At 45.5% G+C, this 18,589-nt stretch overlaps 1 protein-coding gene across 1 annotated transcript in view; it reads right to left on the reverse strand.

The window, feature by feature from the left end:
• The window catches only part of LOC115138164 (neurexin-2-like), a 599,118-nt gene that overhangs the window by 521,626 nt on the left and 58,903 nt on the right, over nucleotides 1-18,589 (reverse strand). Inside the window, exons 3-6 of the mRNA XM_065025518.1 lie at nucleotides 13,282-13,443; nucleotides 5,548-5,986; nucleotides 3,665-4,048; nucleotides 396-599 (exon numbers count right to left, since the gene is read on the reverse strand). Of these exons, the coding sequence (XP_064881590.1) occupies nucleotides 396-599; nucleotides 3,665-4,048; nucleotides 5,548-5,986; nucleotides 13,282-13,443 (1,189 nt within the window). The remainder of the gene's footprint in view (nucleotides 1-395; nucleotides 600-3,664; nucleotides 4,049-5,547; nucleotides 5,987-13,281; nucleotides 13,444-18,589) is intronic.

Raw genomic sequence — 18,589 nt, forward strand, 5'->3', positions numbered from 1 at the left:
TATAGTCAAAGGCTTAGTGCTGTAGGGTAATATGTTTCTGTATCACTGCCTTCCAGCCTCTATATGTGTTCTACTCATCTAGAATGATGTTAGAGTAGTCTATGGACCATAACGGCTCTGGCTTTACCATTCTCTATAGCGCCCCCTACTGGAAGACTGTGAACAACCAAACCCCTTTATCTTCAGGCTAGAGGTCTCTCCACAGGGACCACGGGAGAAACAGAACCATGGGTAAGCAGAGGGGGTACAGGAGTAGATCTACCCAGGGAGGCAGAGACCGGAGACGGGCTTGCAGTAACAGACAAAGGCTCATGTTTAGGTGGTGGAGATGGAGCTTGACGGAAGGGGTACGAGAATGGGGTTGCCGAGGTCATGGTGGGGTTGCCATGGGTTACCTAGGTTGACAGTCAGCTTGACCCTGCCACCGTCCAACTCTAGCCTCAGGGTGTCAGCTGACTCTTTGGAGGTGGTGGCCACGAGGAGACCGAATGCCCGTTGGGACATGAACCGCAGCGCCACGTCCTCTGCCTCGGTGTGCATGGTCCCCGGGATGATGATCTTCAGGTACATGCTGCCGTCGTAGCTCAGCACCGTTGCCTCTGTACGAGGGGTGGAAGTAATGGGGGGGGGGATGCAGAGGCAGACACACGTTCAGATACAGACAGACACACACACACACACACACACACATACGTTAACAGGAGAACAGAGGTCAGACATACAGCATTAGATGAACCAACAGACACTGACACCCAGCACGGGAAAGGACATCCAAGTTCAGCAAAGCGTCTTTTCTTTGAAGAGAAACTAGAGGAACCAGGTCTAACACAAACAATAGAAGAGTTATTGTAGATGCGTTGACGTCATCTTAGGCCCGTTCAGAGAAACAATGCATGCACCCCCTGCAGCTGACTAGATCACTTCTGAAGAGTTGCCTAAGGAGGGCTGTGTATATGGGTCAACACATGTTGCCATGGGCTCAGCTGATTCACCATGGCTGGGTACTTGCCTTTTATTTTAGATGCATATGGTTGGGAGCACAAACCAAATACTGTATGCTGCTACTGGTTAGGCCACTGAAATCCACTTGAACAGATAGCATATTGCTTTTTGGAAAACAACTACTTGCTGTTAAATTAAAAGGTTTAGAAGGTTAGTTTCCAATCTCACTGGATTATTGAAGACAAAGTCCCACACTACTCATACACAAATATTGAGTTAAGACACTGTGGTCAAACTTGTGACAGCCAAGCATAACTCTCTTTCACGGCCTTGCAGTATTTGATAGCCACACTAGATGGCAGGGAAGCAGCAGGAGAAACACAGCCGGCCCATTTGAGAAACAGAAACATGAAACATTAGACCAAGTCCCACACTACTCATACACAAATATTGTGTTAGGCCACTCTGGTCAGAGCGTTGAGTCAGTAAACGACAGGTCATTGGTTCAAATCCTCGAGCCGAATAGGTGAAAAAAATCCGCCGCCGTGCCCTTGAGCAAGGCACTTAAACCTAATTGCTCTGGATAAGACTAAAATGTGTCACGTAAAATGCCAGACGTGTTACAACGAAGCATAACTCTCTTTCACACCCTTGCAGTATTACATTGCCACACTAGATGGCAAGGAAGCGCTACAAAAACACAGATGGCCCCATTTAAGAAACAGAAACATTACACTAAACTGCCCTTCACTTCCGAAACTGTCCATTACACGTAGATCCTTCACTTCCGAAACTGTCCATTACACGTAGATCTTTCACTTCCTAAACTGTCCATTACACGTAGATCCTTCACTTCCTAAACTGTCCATTACACGTAGATCCTTCACTTCCTAAACTGTCCATTACATGTAGATCCTTCACTTCCTAAACTGTCCATTACACGTAGATCCTTCACTTCCTAAACTGTCCATTACACGTAGATCCTTCACTTCCGAAACTGTCCATTACACGTAGATCCTTCACTTCCGAAACTGTCCATTACACGTAGATCCTTCACTTCCTAAACTGTCCATTACACGTAGATCCTTCACTTCCGAAACTGTCCATTACACGTAGATCTTTCACTTCCTAAACTGTCCATTACACGTAGATCTTTCACTTCCTAAACTGTCCATTACACGTAGATCCTTCACTTCCTAAACTGTCCATTACACGTAGATCCTTCACTTCCTAAACTGTCCATTACATGTAGATCCTTCACTTCCTAAACTGTCCATTACACGTAGACCCTTCACTTCCTAAACTGTCCATTACACGTAGATCCTTCACTTCCTAAACTGTCCATTACACGTAGATCCTTCACTTCCTAAACTGTCCATTACACGTAGATCCTTCACTTCCTAAACTGTCCATTACACGTAGATCCTTCACTTCCTAAACTGTCCATTACACGTAGATCCTTCACTTCCTAAACTGTCCATTACACGTAGATCCTTCACTTCCTAAACTGTCCATTACACGTAGATCCTTCACTTCCTAAACTGTCCATTACACGTAGATCCTTCACTTCCTAAACTGTCCATTACATGTAGATCTATCACTTCCTAAACTGTCCATTACACGTAGATCCTTCACTTCCTAAACTGTCCATTACACGTAGATCCTTCACTTCCGAAACTGTCCATTACACGTAGATCTTTCACTTCCTAAACTGTCCATTACACGTAGATCTTTCACTTCCTAAACTGTCCATTACACGTAGATCCTTCACTTCCTAAACTGTCCATTACACGTAGATCCTTCACTTCCTAAACTGTCCATTACATGTAGATCCTTCACTTCCTAAACTGTCCATTACACGTAGACCCTTCACTTCCTAAACTGTCCATTACACGTAGATCCTTCACTTCCTAAACTGTCCATTACACGTAGATCCTTCACTTCCTAAACTGTCCATTACACATAGATCCTTCACTTCCTAAACTGTCCATTACACGTAGATCCTTCACTTCCTAAACTGTCCATTACACGTAGATCCTTCACTTCCTAAACTGTCCCATTACACTTAAATCCTTCACTTCCTAAACTGTCCCATTACACGTAAATCCTTCACTTCCTCCACTGCCTTGATTTCAATCCCAATGTTCTATTGTGCCATTACCTTTGGCAGACCTACAACACAACATCCCTATACTGTGCATTCATTTCACCTCAACGGTTCCTTTGGTGCTATTACACAACAAACAGCCTACAGCGAATTAGAATGGATCAGACATGCGTAGCCGCTAGCAGGTTGCACCACCCCCAAACAGACAGACAGAGAGAGAGCAGCCTTGCACCACCTGGATGTGTGACAAGCCCAGATGGTGACAGTAAGCATCGTCGCTCAACCGAGCTCCCCAAACCTCACCCAACCTCCCAGCAGTTCAGTCAGCTAGCTTCCCAAAAGCCACCCATCCTCGAGTGCATTCCTCCTTCAAATGTCCTTTTACCACACTGCAGCTGGTTGAGGCTTCAGAGTAGCACAGGATGAAGTCCATGTACTCGTACTATCTAAAGTCTATTGTGATTAGGTTTAACTCGCTGGCCATAATAACACTTGTAAGCATGAAACCAAACATGACTTAATCTCCGCAGCCTGCTACCCAAATGTCCTCATCCTGTTTTGACCACCACTTGTTTCCCACTCCTCCACTTCTCCAGTCTCCCTGTTTCTCCTCACCGAGTTCACAGTTGCTGCCCAGGTAGCCGGTGCCGGTGCAGTCGCAGATGTAGCGGTTCCATCCCTCTTTACACAGGCCTCCGTTCCCACAGGGGGTGCTGCTGCACCTCTTCTGAAGCTCGCGGGTGCAGAAGCTGCTGACGCCCGGGGAGCTCTGGATCTCGGCCAGGCGGCGCACGTCGCGGCTCTTGCCGTCGATGAAGAGGTCGCGGACGCAGCCCACGTAGCCGTAGTTGAGCAAGGCGGTCCAGACCTCGGGGGGCAGCACCAGGTCAGAGCGGGTCTCGGGGAGACCCCCCAGGAACATGTCGCTGTCCAGGTCCAGGATCTCACTGCCCTCGTTGGAGTTGAAGGGGATGCTGCGGCTGTTCACCGAGATGGAGCCTGGGAGTGGAGGCGGAGAGAGGAGGGTTATACACACGTCATGTCACATGTGTACAGTTCTTAATTGAATGCCACCGAGGAAACAGAAAGGTGCCGTACTGTATTTTTTCCGCAAACATCCTTTCTGAAATGAAAAGTAATCCAAGAAGTAATCATAAAGTTTTTCAAAATGTATCGGTAATCCGATTACAATATTTTTGCTGGTAACGCAACCGATTACAGTTTTTTGTTGTAATCAGATTCCATGCAACTGACTACATGTAATCAGTTCCTCCCCCACCCTGACTGTGTACTGCATGTGTGTGTCACAGGAGGCTGCTGAGGGGAGGACGGCTCATAATAATGGCTGGAATGGAGTGAATGGCATGGCATCAAACACCTGTAAACCATGTGTTTCATGTGTTCAATACATTCCATTAATTCCATTCCAAACATTACTATGAGCCCGTCCGCCCCTATTACGGCGCCACCGCGCACCTGTGGTATGTGTGAATGTAATTGAAGCATTAGGCTAGATAACGTGTGTTAGTAAGTGTGTTTACATGTTGGTACTCTTGTGTTTGCGGGCAAGTGTGATTGAGCGCATGGGATTGTGTGTGTGTGTGCGCGTGTGTGTGTGTGTCTGTGTCTGTGGTTGAGTGGATGGGATTGTGTGTGTGCGTGTGTGTGTGCGTGTGCGTGTGTCTGTGTCTGTGGTTGAGTGGATGTTGAATGAGAGTGCTTTTGTATGGTCTTGTGTGTTTGTGTTGTGGCTATAATCGGTTGAGTGGAGGGGGAACAACCCAGCAAAATGCAGCATAGATGAGAGTGGATGAGACCCAGGTTCTTCTCGTGGCGCCCGGCTATGATTTACGACTCACTCTTAATTGTCTATTAAAATGCAATTACAGGAGGGGCAGGAGTGTGCTCAGAGAGACTCCCTATAGTAGCGCAACACACGCATGTGCGCATGCAAACGCGCACACACACACACACACACACACACACAAAACCATAAGTGCCTACGTGAAAGCATGCATGCATCATGCAGACCCCTCAGGGGACGGTATGAGAAGAAATGGGTACGACAGGACAGAGAGAGGCGGGAGGAGGGGGTGGAGAGGTGTGTAGGAGAAGGCTTTTAGGCAGGGCTGAAGGACAGGAAGATCATCATTAGAAAAGGTAAATGAAGGAAAATGAATATTCAAAAGCCTGTACACGTGTACTCCAAAGAAATAAAGTACTTCAGGAAGCACAGGAGGCTGGTGCCACCTTAATTGGGAAGGACGGGCTCCCCTATAATGGCTGGAACAGAATGAATGGAATGGCATCAAAAACCTCAAACATGGTTTCCATGTGTTTGACACCATTCCAGCCAGCCGTTCTCTCCTCAGCACCTCCCGTGTAGAATATACACAGCTCTCTATATACGCAATAGTCTACAAGTGTGTACATTAGACTCCTTCAGAACCATAACATTAGGAAGGTATTGTCACACTGCTTCGTGTTCATATGTTCACCTTTCCTCCCTTCCCTCTGGAAGTCCACATGGCACCACTCCCCGTCGTTCACCTTCTTATTACTGGTCTTCAGCTTGATACTCCCCGACCCCATGTCCATGAGTAGGTATAGGAAGCCGTCCAGCAGCTCCATAGCAAAATAGTCTGACTTCATGTCTCGACCCGGCTTCTGCTCTTTAGGACCCTGGGGGCGCCCGTGGCTGAACAGCAGCAGGCCGCTGGGCTCTGTGGTGCGGAAGTCGAAGGAGATGGAGCCTGTTTTCTTGGTGTTCCACTTGGGCAGGGCGATGAAGGACTCGGGGGACTCAAAGGTGACGGGGTCCAGGGCGGCCACGTCCTCACAGCGGAAGACGAGGTCTCCGTTCAGGCTGATCTTAGGGTCCCGCTCGATGGCCAGCCGGGAGAGTTCTAGCTTGAAGTCGTTATTCTTATACACCACCTATAGGGAGAGAGGGGAGGCGATAGAGGCATTTTGATTTTAGTACGGTCAGCTAATGTTTAGGTTCATGTTCACATTCTGTGGGCCGTGTTGGCAATCATAGACACTTAAAAAATAAATAAAGGAGAGGCACACACTCTAGGAGCTCAGGTGCAAAAGTATTTATGTCCAACGTTTCGACAGCTTGTCTTCATCAGGGTATAAGCTAATGAGCTAATGTCTAAGTCGATGTTTAGGTTAATGTTCACATTCTATAGGCTGTTTTAACAATCGTAGACACCACATGAGTTTGGGAAAGAGAAATGATGCATGCAAAGGCTAGCTGTCTACTTTGTATATTGATAGGTTTGGACATAGACAAATGCGTCAGGCACTTTGAATGTGAATAAAAATGAATATATACGACAAGCTGCTCCTTTGAATAGCGATGCCGTCGAGCCTTCCTTGGATTTCTCTGAAACACAATGTGTTCCGTTTACACGCCCTTGCCATTCAAAACTCCCTTCACATTGAATTTAGCGTCTCAATATCCAATTATGCTACAGAGTGACTATAATTTTCAAATGACTAACCATAGACTTTAGAAGAAGCGCAGCGTTTGTTTGTGTGAGTGTGGGATTCACAGTTTAGTAAACTCAATTATTCACAACGACACTCTGGGTGATATCAAGGCGCAGGATGAAGGGAATAAAGAAGGGAATAATGTAGTAGACTCCTACAGACTAATACAAATGTTCCTGTCAGACTTAAAGCTAAAAAAATTAATGTCTACACTCTTGTATGCGCATATATATATATCCAGAGTTTTTAGCACCGAATATATATATATATATATATATATATATATATATATATATATATATATATATTCGGTGCTAAAAACTCTGGATAGTTTATTAAGCTGTCTTTTCCTGCAGCTTTATCTGACAGGTCCATACACTACCATGACGGCTGTCATCGGAGGAATGGTGTTAGCCGCCCTGGAAAGGTGGCACACTGTGAAACCACCGCAAGTGTGTGAGAACGCCACTTTTAGACGGAGGGTGAGAACACAGAAGCAAAGTTGGTTCTTGGCCCGGTGAGCACACACACTCACAAACAGAAGTGTGGCAGATATGCAGGGACGCAGACACCAGGCCCTGAAAGTAGTTATTTTAGGGTAGCGTTAGAAAGATTGCCATTCCCAGCACATCCCATTTCATTTTTCCTCTCAAGTTAGTGCCGAGGTACTGCAAAGCCCGCAACAAAAATGGACCAGCTGAAATCTCACGGTTTACCGAAATGGCTTTAAACATGAGAACTGGGTAATGCCTCAACTCACTTCTCTCATTTCAACATTTAATACAAGCGGCTCTGCAAAAGCTGCAAACTTCTCTGCTTCCCCTTTCCTCCATAGCTCCACTTGTATCGCTGCCATATTTTCCTATTTTCCATCGTGACTGCAGGCTTGGCTAAGTCATTGAGCGTTTCAACGAGCCTGCCGGAACGGTCGGCAGAGTTTCCACTTCCGGGATTTATTCTATTGATTGCATTGCACCAGACATAGCTAAAGCGAACCCAGCCAAAGTATTTGATAAACAACAAATACTACTTGAACACAGGTCTGAACTCTGGTAGCTAAACTCCTGAGGTGCGGCAACAGCTTCTGCTCTGCGGGCCTCACAATCTCGTCATTAGAGACGGATTAGCGTCGCTAATAAGCCGTGCTAACTCTTCGTTGGCAGTCGACAAACCAGCCACAGTGAGTGGACTCAACTCATGGTGTTAGATAGAGAGTGAGGGAGGAGGGGGGGGGGGGAGAACGTGGGTGAGGAGGAGGACAAGGTGCTGCAGTCCCTCACAAAAGCAATGGGTTAATTGCTGGTATTGTGATATCTGCGATGCCAGAGGGAAGTCCTTCGACCTCATGGCTTGGTTTTTAGCTCTGACATGCACTGTCGACTGTGGGACCTTAAATAGACAGGTGTGTGCCTTAACAAATCAATTGAATTTACCACAGCTGGACTACAATCAAGTAGAAACAGCTCAAGGATGATCGATGGAAACAGGATGCACCTGAGCTCAATTTCAAGTCTCATAGCAAAGGGTCTAAATACTTAAGTAAATAAGGTATTTCTGTTTTTTTTTTAATATATATTTCTAAAACACGTTTTTGCTTTATCATTATGGGGTATTGTGTGTAGACTGATGAGGCTTTTTTAAAATCCATTTTTGAAGAAGGATGCAAAAAATGTGGAAAAATGTGGAAAAAGTCAAGGGGTCTGAATACTTTCCGAATGCTCTGTATGTTGACGACATTACAGGACAGTAAGTACATGAGCGGCAGCCAAACTTTAGGTGAACTTCAGAGAGTTTAAAGGTAAGACAGCCTCCTGTATTCGTCTAAACATTATCGCTAAGTCCCTGTAATAAGACAAGCAGTTCTGTCACTATTCTGATGTTACTTAACAACTTTTGCCAAAAGGCACAGGGGACATTTTCTGGAGGAATAACTTTGGAGGTGTGACCCCGTCAAAATGTCTGTCTGAACCGATGTGTATCGGCGTGTATCGGCTTATGCTTTTCACTGTTCTCACGGCTAGCACGAGCGCTGTGCCATTCGTCTCCTTCGGGGTGACTGGATTGATTTGTTTTGTCATTGAGAAACTCGGACAGCCTAAGCAGCGCTGCAATCCAGCGAGCAGCCAGGCTGGCCCAGACATAATCACTTTCACTGATGCTCCCAGGGGCTGAGGACCTGTGTGTGTGTGTGTGTGTGTGTGTGTGTGTGTGTGTGTGTGTGTGTGTGTGTGTGTGTGTGTGTGTGTGTGTGTGTGTGTGTGTGTGAGAGAGAGAGAGAGAGAGCAAATGGAGGTTGTTGTTGGCCATAATTGTATATAATTCTCTTGTGGGTTTGTTTGTTGGGGGGTTGTTGCAGGTGTGAATGTTAATTTCTTCAGGAAAACAGACCTGTTTCAGAGGGGCATTGTTTTTAAAAGGAATAATTATTTTGTTGACACTATTTGTAATTGACATACAGGTGCAATACTTCAACAGTATTCAACAGCTACTTCATCTACTGTTTTCACTTCTCAGGTCAGGAGGAGAACAGAGAGCAAGAGCAGCAAACAAAACAGACTTGTAAACACCAATCCCTGCAAATGAGTGTTTCTCTGTTACTCACAAGCCAACTCACACAAACAGACCCAAATACTCACCACGCAAGCTTAGAGGCACACACCCATGCACACACACACACACACACACACACACACACACACACACACACACACACACACACACACACACACACACACACACACACACACACACACACACACACACACACACACACACACAATCAATCAATCATCACACACACCTGACTAATTTACCATTGTGGAAAAGATGTGAATTGGGTAGGCTGCACGCTGAGGTGCCTGAGTAAAATGTGTCAAATGAGGACGGGAGAGAGAAGAGAGTTGGGGAGATCCTATCATCCAACCAAGGTGAGGCTCACATGGAGCTGCAGAGAGACAGAGCGGGAATGGGGAGGTGGGGAGAGAGGGAGGGAGGAGAGGGGGGGTGAATTCTGCTAGTTTGGGAATCAGTCGAAGAAATCCATTTTTAATTTGGATGTCAAAGCTGGTGTAGACTTAATTACACAAATGCCTGGAGAGAGAGAGAGCGAGAGAGAAGAGAGAGGGAAGAGAGAGGGATAGGAGGGTGTGAAAGAGGGTGATAGCAAGGTGACATGTAGAAGCAGAGGGGAAGACAGATGGTAATATTGGGGGGAAAGAGTTATGTGCCCATAAAAGACTTGCCCAGTGAAATAAAGGTGTAACTTCACAGCGTAACCTATAACAATAAAACAAGGTAAACTAAGTGTATCTCTAAAAGACTTGAGATCCTCTGTGGCTCCCACTCTCCTTTTTCTGTCTTTTGACTCACTCCATCCCCACTCTCTGCTCCCATTCAATGGGTTTCTCGCTCCTGGAGGCTCCTGGCCAGGCGTATCAAAGGCGTTTCGCTCCACTGGGAGCTTGAAATCACGGCCACAGCCCTGAGACAAGACTCCGAAATCTGCCCACGCTACTGACCAAGAGGATGAAACAGTCCCCAAGAGTCTGCTTTTTATCAATAATCCAACTTTCAAATACCACTAGAGAGAATGTGCCTGGATACTGCTCTTGTGTTTTTTCCCAACACATTACTCAAACACTTGGAAGGGTTGTGTTGTACATAGGCAGCATTTCTTATGGAACTAAACAGCTCTTTCCTGTACAGTGCAGTCAGCCCCTCTCTTTGCCTGACCTAAAAAGAGATGGAACATTCAACATTTGTCACCATCACAATCTGGATTCACCAGCGGCGCGCTCTCTCTCTCTCTCTCTCTCACTCTCTCACTCTCTCACTCTCTGTGTTTGTTATAACAATGTGCAAATAGGTAAATAAACATAAATTAGGATCCCCATTAGCTGTTGCAACAGCTACTCTTCCTGTGGTCCACATGAAACATGACATAACACAGAACATTAATAGACAAGAACAGCTCAAGGACAGAACTACATACATATTTTTTTTTTTTTAAGCCACAATCTACACCAATACCCCATAATGACAAAGCGAAAACAGGTTTTCAGAAAAGTTAGCAAATGTATTAAAAATAAAAAACAGAAATACCTTATTTATTTTAGTATTCAGACCCTTTGCTATGAGACTCGAAATTAAGCTCAGGTGCATCCTGTTTCCATTGATCATCCTTGAGATGTTTCTACAACTTGATTGGAGTCCACCTGTGGTAAATTAAATTGATTGGACATGATTTGGAAAGGCACACACCTATCTATAAAAGGTCCCACAGTTGACAGTGCATGTCAGAGCAAAAACCAAGCCATGAGGTCGAAGGAATTGTCCGTAGAGCTCCGGGACAGGATTGTGTCGAGGCTCAGATCTGGGGAAGGGTACCAAAACATTTCTGCAGCATTGAAGGTCCCCAAGAACACAGTAGCCTCCATCAATCTTAAATGGAAGAAGCTTGGAACCACCAAGACTCTTCCTAGACCTAGCCGCCCGGCCAAACTGAACAATCGGGGGAGAAGGCCCTTTGTCAGGGAGGTGACCAAGAACCCGATGGTCACTCTGAAGGAGCTCCAGAGTTCCTCTGTTGCGCACACCTCCCCAAATACAGGTGTGCCAAGCTTGTAGTATCCTACCCAAGGAGACTCGAGGCACTTCAGCAAAGTACTGAGTAAAGGGTCTGAATACTTATGTAAATGTAATATTTCAGCTTTTACTTTGAATAACTTTGCAAATGTTTCTAAAAAAAAGTTTTTCCTTTGTCCTTATGGGATATTAGGTGTAGATTGATGATTAGACTATTTTCTAAATCAACTTTAGAATAAGGCTGTAACGTTAAAAAGAAGTCAATAGGTCTGAATACTTTCCGAATGCACTGTATGTGTCTCTAATATGATCATACATTTGGCAGGAGGTTAGGAAGTGCAGCTCAGTTTCCACCTTATTTTATGGGCAGTGTGCACATAGCCTGCCTTCTCTTGAGAGCCGGCTCTGCCTACGGCGGGCCTCTCTCAATAGCAAGGCTATGCTCACTGAGTCTCCCTCTCTCTCTCTTTCCCTTAACCCGCTCTTCACTTGCTCTTCTCTCTCTAATTTCTGCCCCCCATTCTCTTCTACACAGTCTTCTCACTCTTACTTGTCACCCTCTCTTCCCATTTTCACAGCTGATTATATATTGCAGACTTCACTTGCAGGCTTCATTCTTTCTTGACTGGACATCTGTCTTCTCACGTCCTTTCGCTGTGTCTGCTCCCCCTTCCCCGTCTGCTCGTACAGTATCACCCTTTCTCTTGCTCTTAGTCTTCCTTCCTCCCTTAATACTTTGACAATTACTGGCAGATTTCACTCGTCCAAGTCATGTCATGCCTCTTTCTTCTCTTCTCTCTGCATTTAAAAAAAGATGTGTCCTTTTTCCCGCTGGTTTATACTCCTTCACTTTCCCTCATCCTCCTCTTTCCTCTTCCTCTTACTCCTCCCTTCCCTCCTTCTCGCCCTCTGTTTCTCTCTCTCTCTCTGTTTGGGAATTGATTGTATCATCGTCATCATCAGTGATGTTTTCCGGGCATAAGCAACTTTGGAAGGTGAGTCGGGGTCTAAACTTACTGTTAGTTAGGATAGTAGAATACACAACGTGCAATTCTAAATTGGGTAGTGCATCATCGGCCCAGGGGCCCTGACCTCTAGGGGGCCCCAATTGATTTTGTTAGTCACTCTCACACATACAGTATCATATGAACATGGCATAAGCCATGGCAAAATATGTAGAATTGCAGGATCTTTGCTTTAAAACTGCACATGTTTCTCTCAACCCCATGGCAAATGTGTAGAATTGCAGAAAATGTGCTTTAAAAAGGCAAAGTTCTCTCTCTTCCACATGTCACAATGAGTAAAATGTGAAATGTGTTTTAAAACCCATGGGAAAGTGTGTAGAATTACAGAACATTTGCTTTAAAACTAAAATGTTCTCCACGCCATCAAGAGGGGAGCCAATACATTTGTTGTCTGTGATGTGGGGGGGGGGGCCCTCAACCAACTCTCGCTTAGGGCCCCCAAAAAGCTAGAAACGGCCCTGATCCTCATCTTCAGGAGACAGACTAGAAATGCCTTGGGAGGATAAGTCCAAGAGGGAATTTTTCTTACAGCAACCAAAATAATGAAAACGTAATTGTAAGAGCATAATTAAGTTAGAGATGTGATTACTATATGATTCATTAAAACCGATGAAAAAGTAATCACTTATTCAAATCAGAGAACCTTTATGAAGAAATGAATTGGAGCCTTATTCCCAGTCCTTCCTATATAAGCCATTAGGCATACCAGAGTATAATGTTTGAAATGGAGTGGTCCTTTTCTCATCTTGTTAAGTTGTGGCTTGGAGCCTTATTGGTGAGAAAAACTATTTCATACCAACTATGGTGACTTATCATTTTACTTCCTCTTACAGAGTTAGAATAATCATTTAGCGTCTCTGAGAGAATATCCAGCCTGTTCATAGGGAATGTATGATGCCTCTACACGCCTGTCTGACACCTCCTACACTCTCACACACACACACACACACACACACACACACTGGTTCACACGCAGAGAAATTATATCTGTGTAAACTGTTTGTGTACGCGAGCAAGTATGAGTGTCTGAGTGTGTGTGTGTGTGTGTGTGTGTGTGTGTGTGTGTGTGTGTGTGTGTGTGTGTGATTCCCCCCGTGATGCCAGTACTGAACCAGAGACACTCACATCTTTAAGGCAGCCCATGAAGTTGTTGCTGACGGGTGATCCGGGCAAGTCCGCAGTATTGGGACTCCCCCCAATGTAGAAGAAGTCATCTGAGCCCAACATGGTATAGTCCTCCTGGGTATAACCAGTAGTGGTCAGAATACCATCCACTGATATAGTCACCTGGTACGGGCACGGCCCAACAGAGACAGGTAGGTAGAGAGGGATAGACAGATGGAGCGAGACAACAACAACAAAAAGAGAGAGAAAGAGTAGAGGAGTGGAGGAGGGGAAAGGAAAGGAAGAAGTTGGATTAAACACTGGCGGTAGGCGGGGCTGTCCCCTACGGTGTGGCGTTACTCGTTCACGATTGGTCGTGTGGGCGCAGCTCAGAGGGGAGTCGCTCACGAGTGCAGTTGCTAGGGTTGACCACTGGGACGATGCTGTTTTCACTCTCTAATAAGGTCTCAAGGGTAAGACTAGTTCGTGGAAGTATGAATTGCATATTATTTGACCACTTAACAAACTAGACAACTGACAATATGACCTTGCAGAGTCAAACAACTGACAAACCTCAATGCTTGACTAATTCAGTCTGCGTTCCAGTCGAACAGAACCTCAATCAAGAGAGTCGGGGGATGAAAAGAACTTTATTTTAATATTTAAATATCAAAAGTCGTGGTTTTTGTGCGAGGTTACGGGAGCGAGCGGCGTCTTTGATCACTGACGGAGCGGAAACTGACAGACGGAATCAAATGTACACCGCCAGGAGTCTGATGGAGGGGAGATAGCTCCAACTGAGAAAAAAGCCTTTGTTTCCCTTTCATGGAATGTAAAAGGCATCAACCGTCTGTTTTTAAAGGCTTCCTCAAGCCCTCTGGAGGAAGATTGTCAGCTTTTGCCAGAAAGGTGCCAGGCGCAAAGACATATTCATTCCCTCTCTCTACAGAATGTTAAGTCCTGGGTCTATTCATTAGTATTGCAGAGACACTAGAGTATACTTCAGTGCAGAGTCACTGAGTTGACCTTAATTTGATTATAGCAGAGTTGAGATGAGAGGGGGACTCTTTATCATGTAATACCAGGCCTCTGACTTACTCAGGGTGGGAAAGAAAATCAGATATGAAATCTGTCCAATTGAAGTTCCTATGCAGTGCGAATATATCAAAAAAATAACCAATTTGTCTTGTAACGGACTTATACACGGAGTATACTACCATACCCGTTCAAAGGGACTTCAGTCTTTTGTCTTTCCCATTCACCCTCTGAACGGCACACACACACAATCCATGTCTCAATTGTCTCAAGGCTTAAAAAATCCCTCTTTAACCGCTCTTCTCCCCTCCATCGACACTGAAGTGGATTTAACAAGTGGCATCAGTAAGGGATCATAGTTTTCACTTGGGTTCACCTGGTCAGTCTGTCATTTTTGCCAATGTTTTGTGTACCAGGGGTATATTAGATGTGCTGTTTATAATTGAGTTTGAATAGAACCATCGAGGCGGGAGTAATGTTGAGGATCAAAGTCTTGCCTGATCATTTCCGTTTTGTGATCAGAGAACATTGTGACAGTGTTTGCCCGTGGATTGTATGGAAACAGAGCAGTGTCTTGCCAAGTGACTTCATTTGGATTGGATTTTACAGTCCAACACCAATTTATATTGTAATTATACTAATAGTCCTGGCTAGGGTCGCTACGATCCTCTCCAATCTTTAATATGACATCTGTTGGCCCACACACTGTACCACACACAAACCAACAACCATGCTCTGGGTTACTGTGAATAACATTACATTCCACAGTGCAAATAGTTCATATTCGCTATATGGGTAGTGTGGGCCTTACTAATATCCAATCTAGTGATATTTGGGCGGGGGTAGAAAACAGGCAATTATTTTCTCTTAATACTGTACCTGTATTTTGATTATCTATTGAAATCTGTTCTGTTGATAGTTACAAACGTCCTCCATTTTCTACCAACTCACAGTACATTGTGTTCTGTAGAACATTGTTGGTCAAAAGATTTCTTCGGCCTTGATTCATTCACCTGTCAAATACTTGAAACCGCTTCGTATACATGAATCAACCTTGGCAACTGACGATTGACTGCTTTATAATAAAAAGATTCCCTAATCACAGTCAACAACAGACTAGTTGAGTACCAAACTGTGAATACCAGCAAAGCTAAAACTCTATGAACATTCACCTTTTCTAATTTCAGCAAGACCTCATAAAAGACCTGCCTGAGTCAAAAGTGAAAACAGTGCCGTAACCATGGTACCTTGGTCTTTTGAGGTCCTGAAAACAACCCTGACAACAACTGCACTCCAAAGGTCTCGTCCCCAGCTAAGCACTCTGCTATTCCTTTTTTTGTGTGTGTGTGACTGTTTTCGTTTTTTTGACGTACTTCCCTCAAAACAGGGCAACCCATTTTTATGTCTGCTGTCACTACTTGAGGAAAATAGATAGAGGCCAGTTTAGGTAGTGCTTATAGGAGACGTGGAAGAGGTGGTGGTGGAGGCGGAGGCGGAGGTGGGCACATCCCTGGTCATCCTGGGGGGGGCTGTCGATATGTTTGCCTGAGGGCCACTTCTCTGGAGGGGAGGGGTCCTGTGGGGGATGGGGGGAGAGACCGAAGGGGGAGGGAGGAAGGTCAGCGTTACAGCATCTAGCGACTCTAAGTCTTTCGAGAAGCATCCACGGCTGGCCCAAGTGACTCCAAGTACAAGTGATCGCAACACACGCTAATCAAAACCGGGGATCCGTTGCTTTGTGGTTCTCGATCCACTCACTCATAACACAACCTCTTCTTAGTGGCTAGAGTCCATCAAATCGGGGGCAAATCCACGGAACTCTACTTGAACCCCTTTCCGTGACAGAATAAGACACCAACTGCAGCCGTTAAGTCACAGTTGGCAGTGGGCCTTGTGTGTTTAGCTGTGTGGTGGTTAGCGGTGCAGCGCTACGCTAGCCTGGCACTGGGTCCAGTAGTTAACATCATTAGCGGGCCATTAATGGAGGGAGTGTCAGCCAGCTGCCAGCCACCTGTGAGGATTCCAGCTGAAAGAGGGGAAATGGGAGATTAGCACTGTTTTTTGGGGGCCACATCCCCCCCCTCTCTCTCTCTCTCTCTCTTTCTCTCCCTACCTCCCTCCGTTCTGCCTGCCCTTGAGTATTTCCAAGCCTCTCAGGTCACCCATTGACACAAATCAATGCAAGTAATAGTATAGAAATAGTAACAATAAGTAGTTTCACTGTAGTCTTCATTCAACTAAGTGTCACCATCCTGGCAATTTACCTACACTTATTATGCTGGCAATTGTTCAAATCTCCAAGGCGAAAGAGAATGATTTGAATCAGGTGATCTGGCTTTTGCCAAAGTCTGAAGAATATTACGCTTTCCATGGACTTAAATAATCAAATGTCCACAATGACCAAAACTAGCACCATGGCTAATAATCAGATATTACGTCTAGGGAATGTCTAGAGGGTATTGGGAGTGCTACGCTACAGCACTCTAGTGAGTTAGGTATGGCCTCAGTCTTCAGCCCCACTGAATAGTATTGTCTGGAATGATGTTGCTGGTGGTTGCGTCATCTTCCACTGGCCGTCATCCTTCACTAGCCTCATGGTGATGATAACATCACAGCTCGCCGCTGGTTCAAAGTCCCTAGTTACCTCAGATGCCCATGAACCAGACAGTAGGCTGAGGAAACTGGAGAAACCACAGCTCCGCAATGTCTGCCTAAACTGTATAACACATTTGACTTCAAGCTTTTTTGTTTCATTTGATCAATAATCCAACTTTCAAATACTATTGCTCTTGTTTTTTTTGGTTCTTGTGTTTCCAACACATTACTCAAACACTTGGAAGGATTGTGTTGTAAGAAATGCTGCCTACGGAACTAAACAGCTCTTTCCTGTACAGTGCAGTCAGCCCCTCTCCTTGCCTGACCTAAAAAGAGATGGAACATTCAACATTGTCACCATCACAATCTGGAATCACCACTGGTTCTCTCTCTCTCTATCTCAATCTCAATCTCTGTCTCCTTCTCTCTCTCTGACCATCTCTCTCTCTATCTCAATCTCAATCTCTGTCTCCTTCTCTCTCTCTGACCCTCTCTCTCACTATCTCAATCTCAATCTCTGTCTCCTTCTCTCTCTCTGACCCTCTCTCTCACTATCTCAATCTCAATCTCTGTCTCCTTCTCTCTCTCTGACCCTCTCTCTCACTATCTCAATCTCTGTCTCCTTCTCTCTCTCTAACCCTCTCTCTCACTTTCTCAATCTCGGTCTCCTTCTCTCTCTCTAACTCCTTCTCTCTCACTAATCTTAATCTCTGACCCTCTGACTCCCTCTCTCTCACTATCTCAATCTCTGTCTCCTTCTCTCTCTTTGACTCCTCTCTCACTATCTCAATATCTGACTCCTCTCTATCTCTCTCTCTCTCTCTGACTCCTCTCTCTCATTCCTTCTCTCTCTCACTATTTCAATCTCTGACCCTCTGACGCCTTCTCTCTCTCTCTGACCCACTGACTCCTTCTCTCTCTGACCCTCTTACTCCCTCTCTCTCTGACCCTCTGACTCCCTCTCTCTCTCTGACCCTCTCTCTCATTCCTTCTCTCTCTCACTATTTCAATCTCTGACCCTCTGACTCCTTCTCTCTCTGACCCACTGACTAATTCTCTCTCATTCCTTCTCTCTCTCACTATCTCTCTCTGACCCTCTGACTCCTTCTCTCGCTGACCCTCTGACTCCCTCTCTCTCTGACCCACTGACTCCCTCTCTCTCTCACCCTCTGACTCCTTCTCTCTCTCTCTGACCCTCTGACTCCTTCTCTCTCTGACCCACTGACTCTCTCTCTCTCTCTGACTCCTTCTCTCTCTGACCCTCTGACTCCTTCTCTCTCTGACCCACTGACTCCTTCTCTCTCTGACCCTCTCTCTCACTATCTCTCTCTCTGATCCACTGACTCCTTCTCTCTCTGACCCTCTGACTCCCTCTCTCTCACTATCTCTCTCTCTGACCCACTGACTCCTTCTCTCTCTGACCCACTGACTCCTTCTCTCTCTCTGACCCTCTCTCTCACTATCTCAATCTCAATCTCTGTCTCCTTCTCTCTCTCTGACCCTCTCTCTCACTATCTCAATCTCAATCTCTGTCTCCTTCTCTCTCTCTGACCCTCTCTCTCACTATCTCAATCTCTGTCTCCTTCTCTCTCTCTGACCCTCTCTCTCACTTTCTCAATCTCGGTCTCCTTCTCTCTCTCTAACTCCTTCTCTCACTAATCTTAATCTCTGACCCTCTGACTCCCTCTCTCTCACTATC

The sequence above is a fragment of the Oncorhynchus nerka genome, linkage group LG12 (assembly GCF_034236695.1).
Source record: "Oncorhynchus nerka isolate Pitt River linkage group LG12, Oner_Uvic_2.0, whole genome shotgun sequence".
NCBI classification, from domain to species: domain Eukaryota; kingdom Metazoa; phylum Chordata; class Actinopteri; order Salmoniformes; family Salmonidae; genus Oncorhynchus; species Oncorhynchus nerka.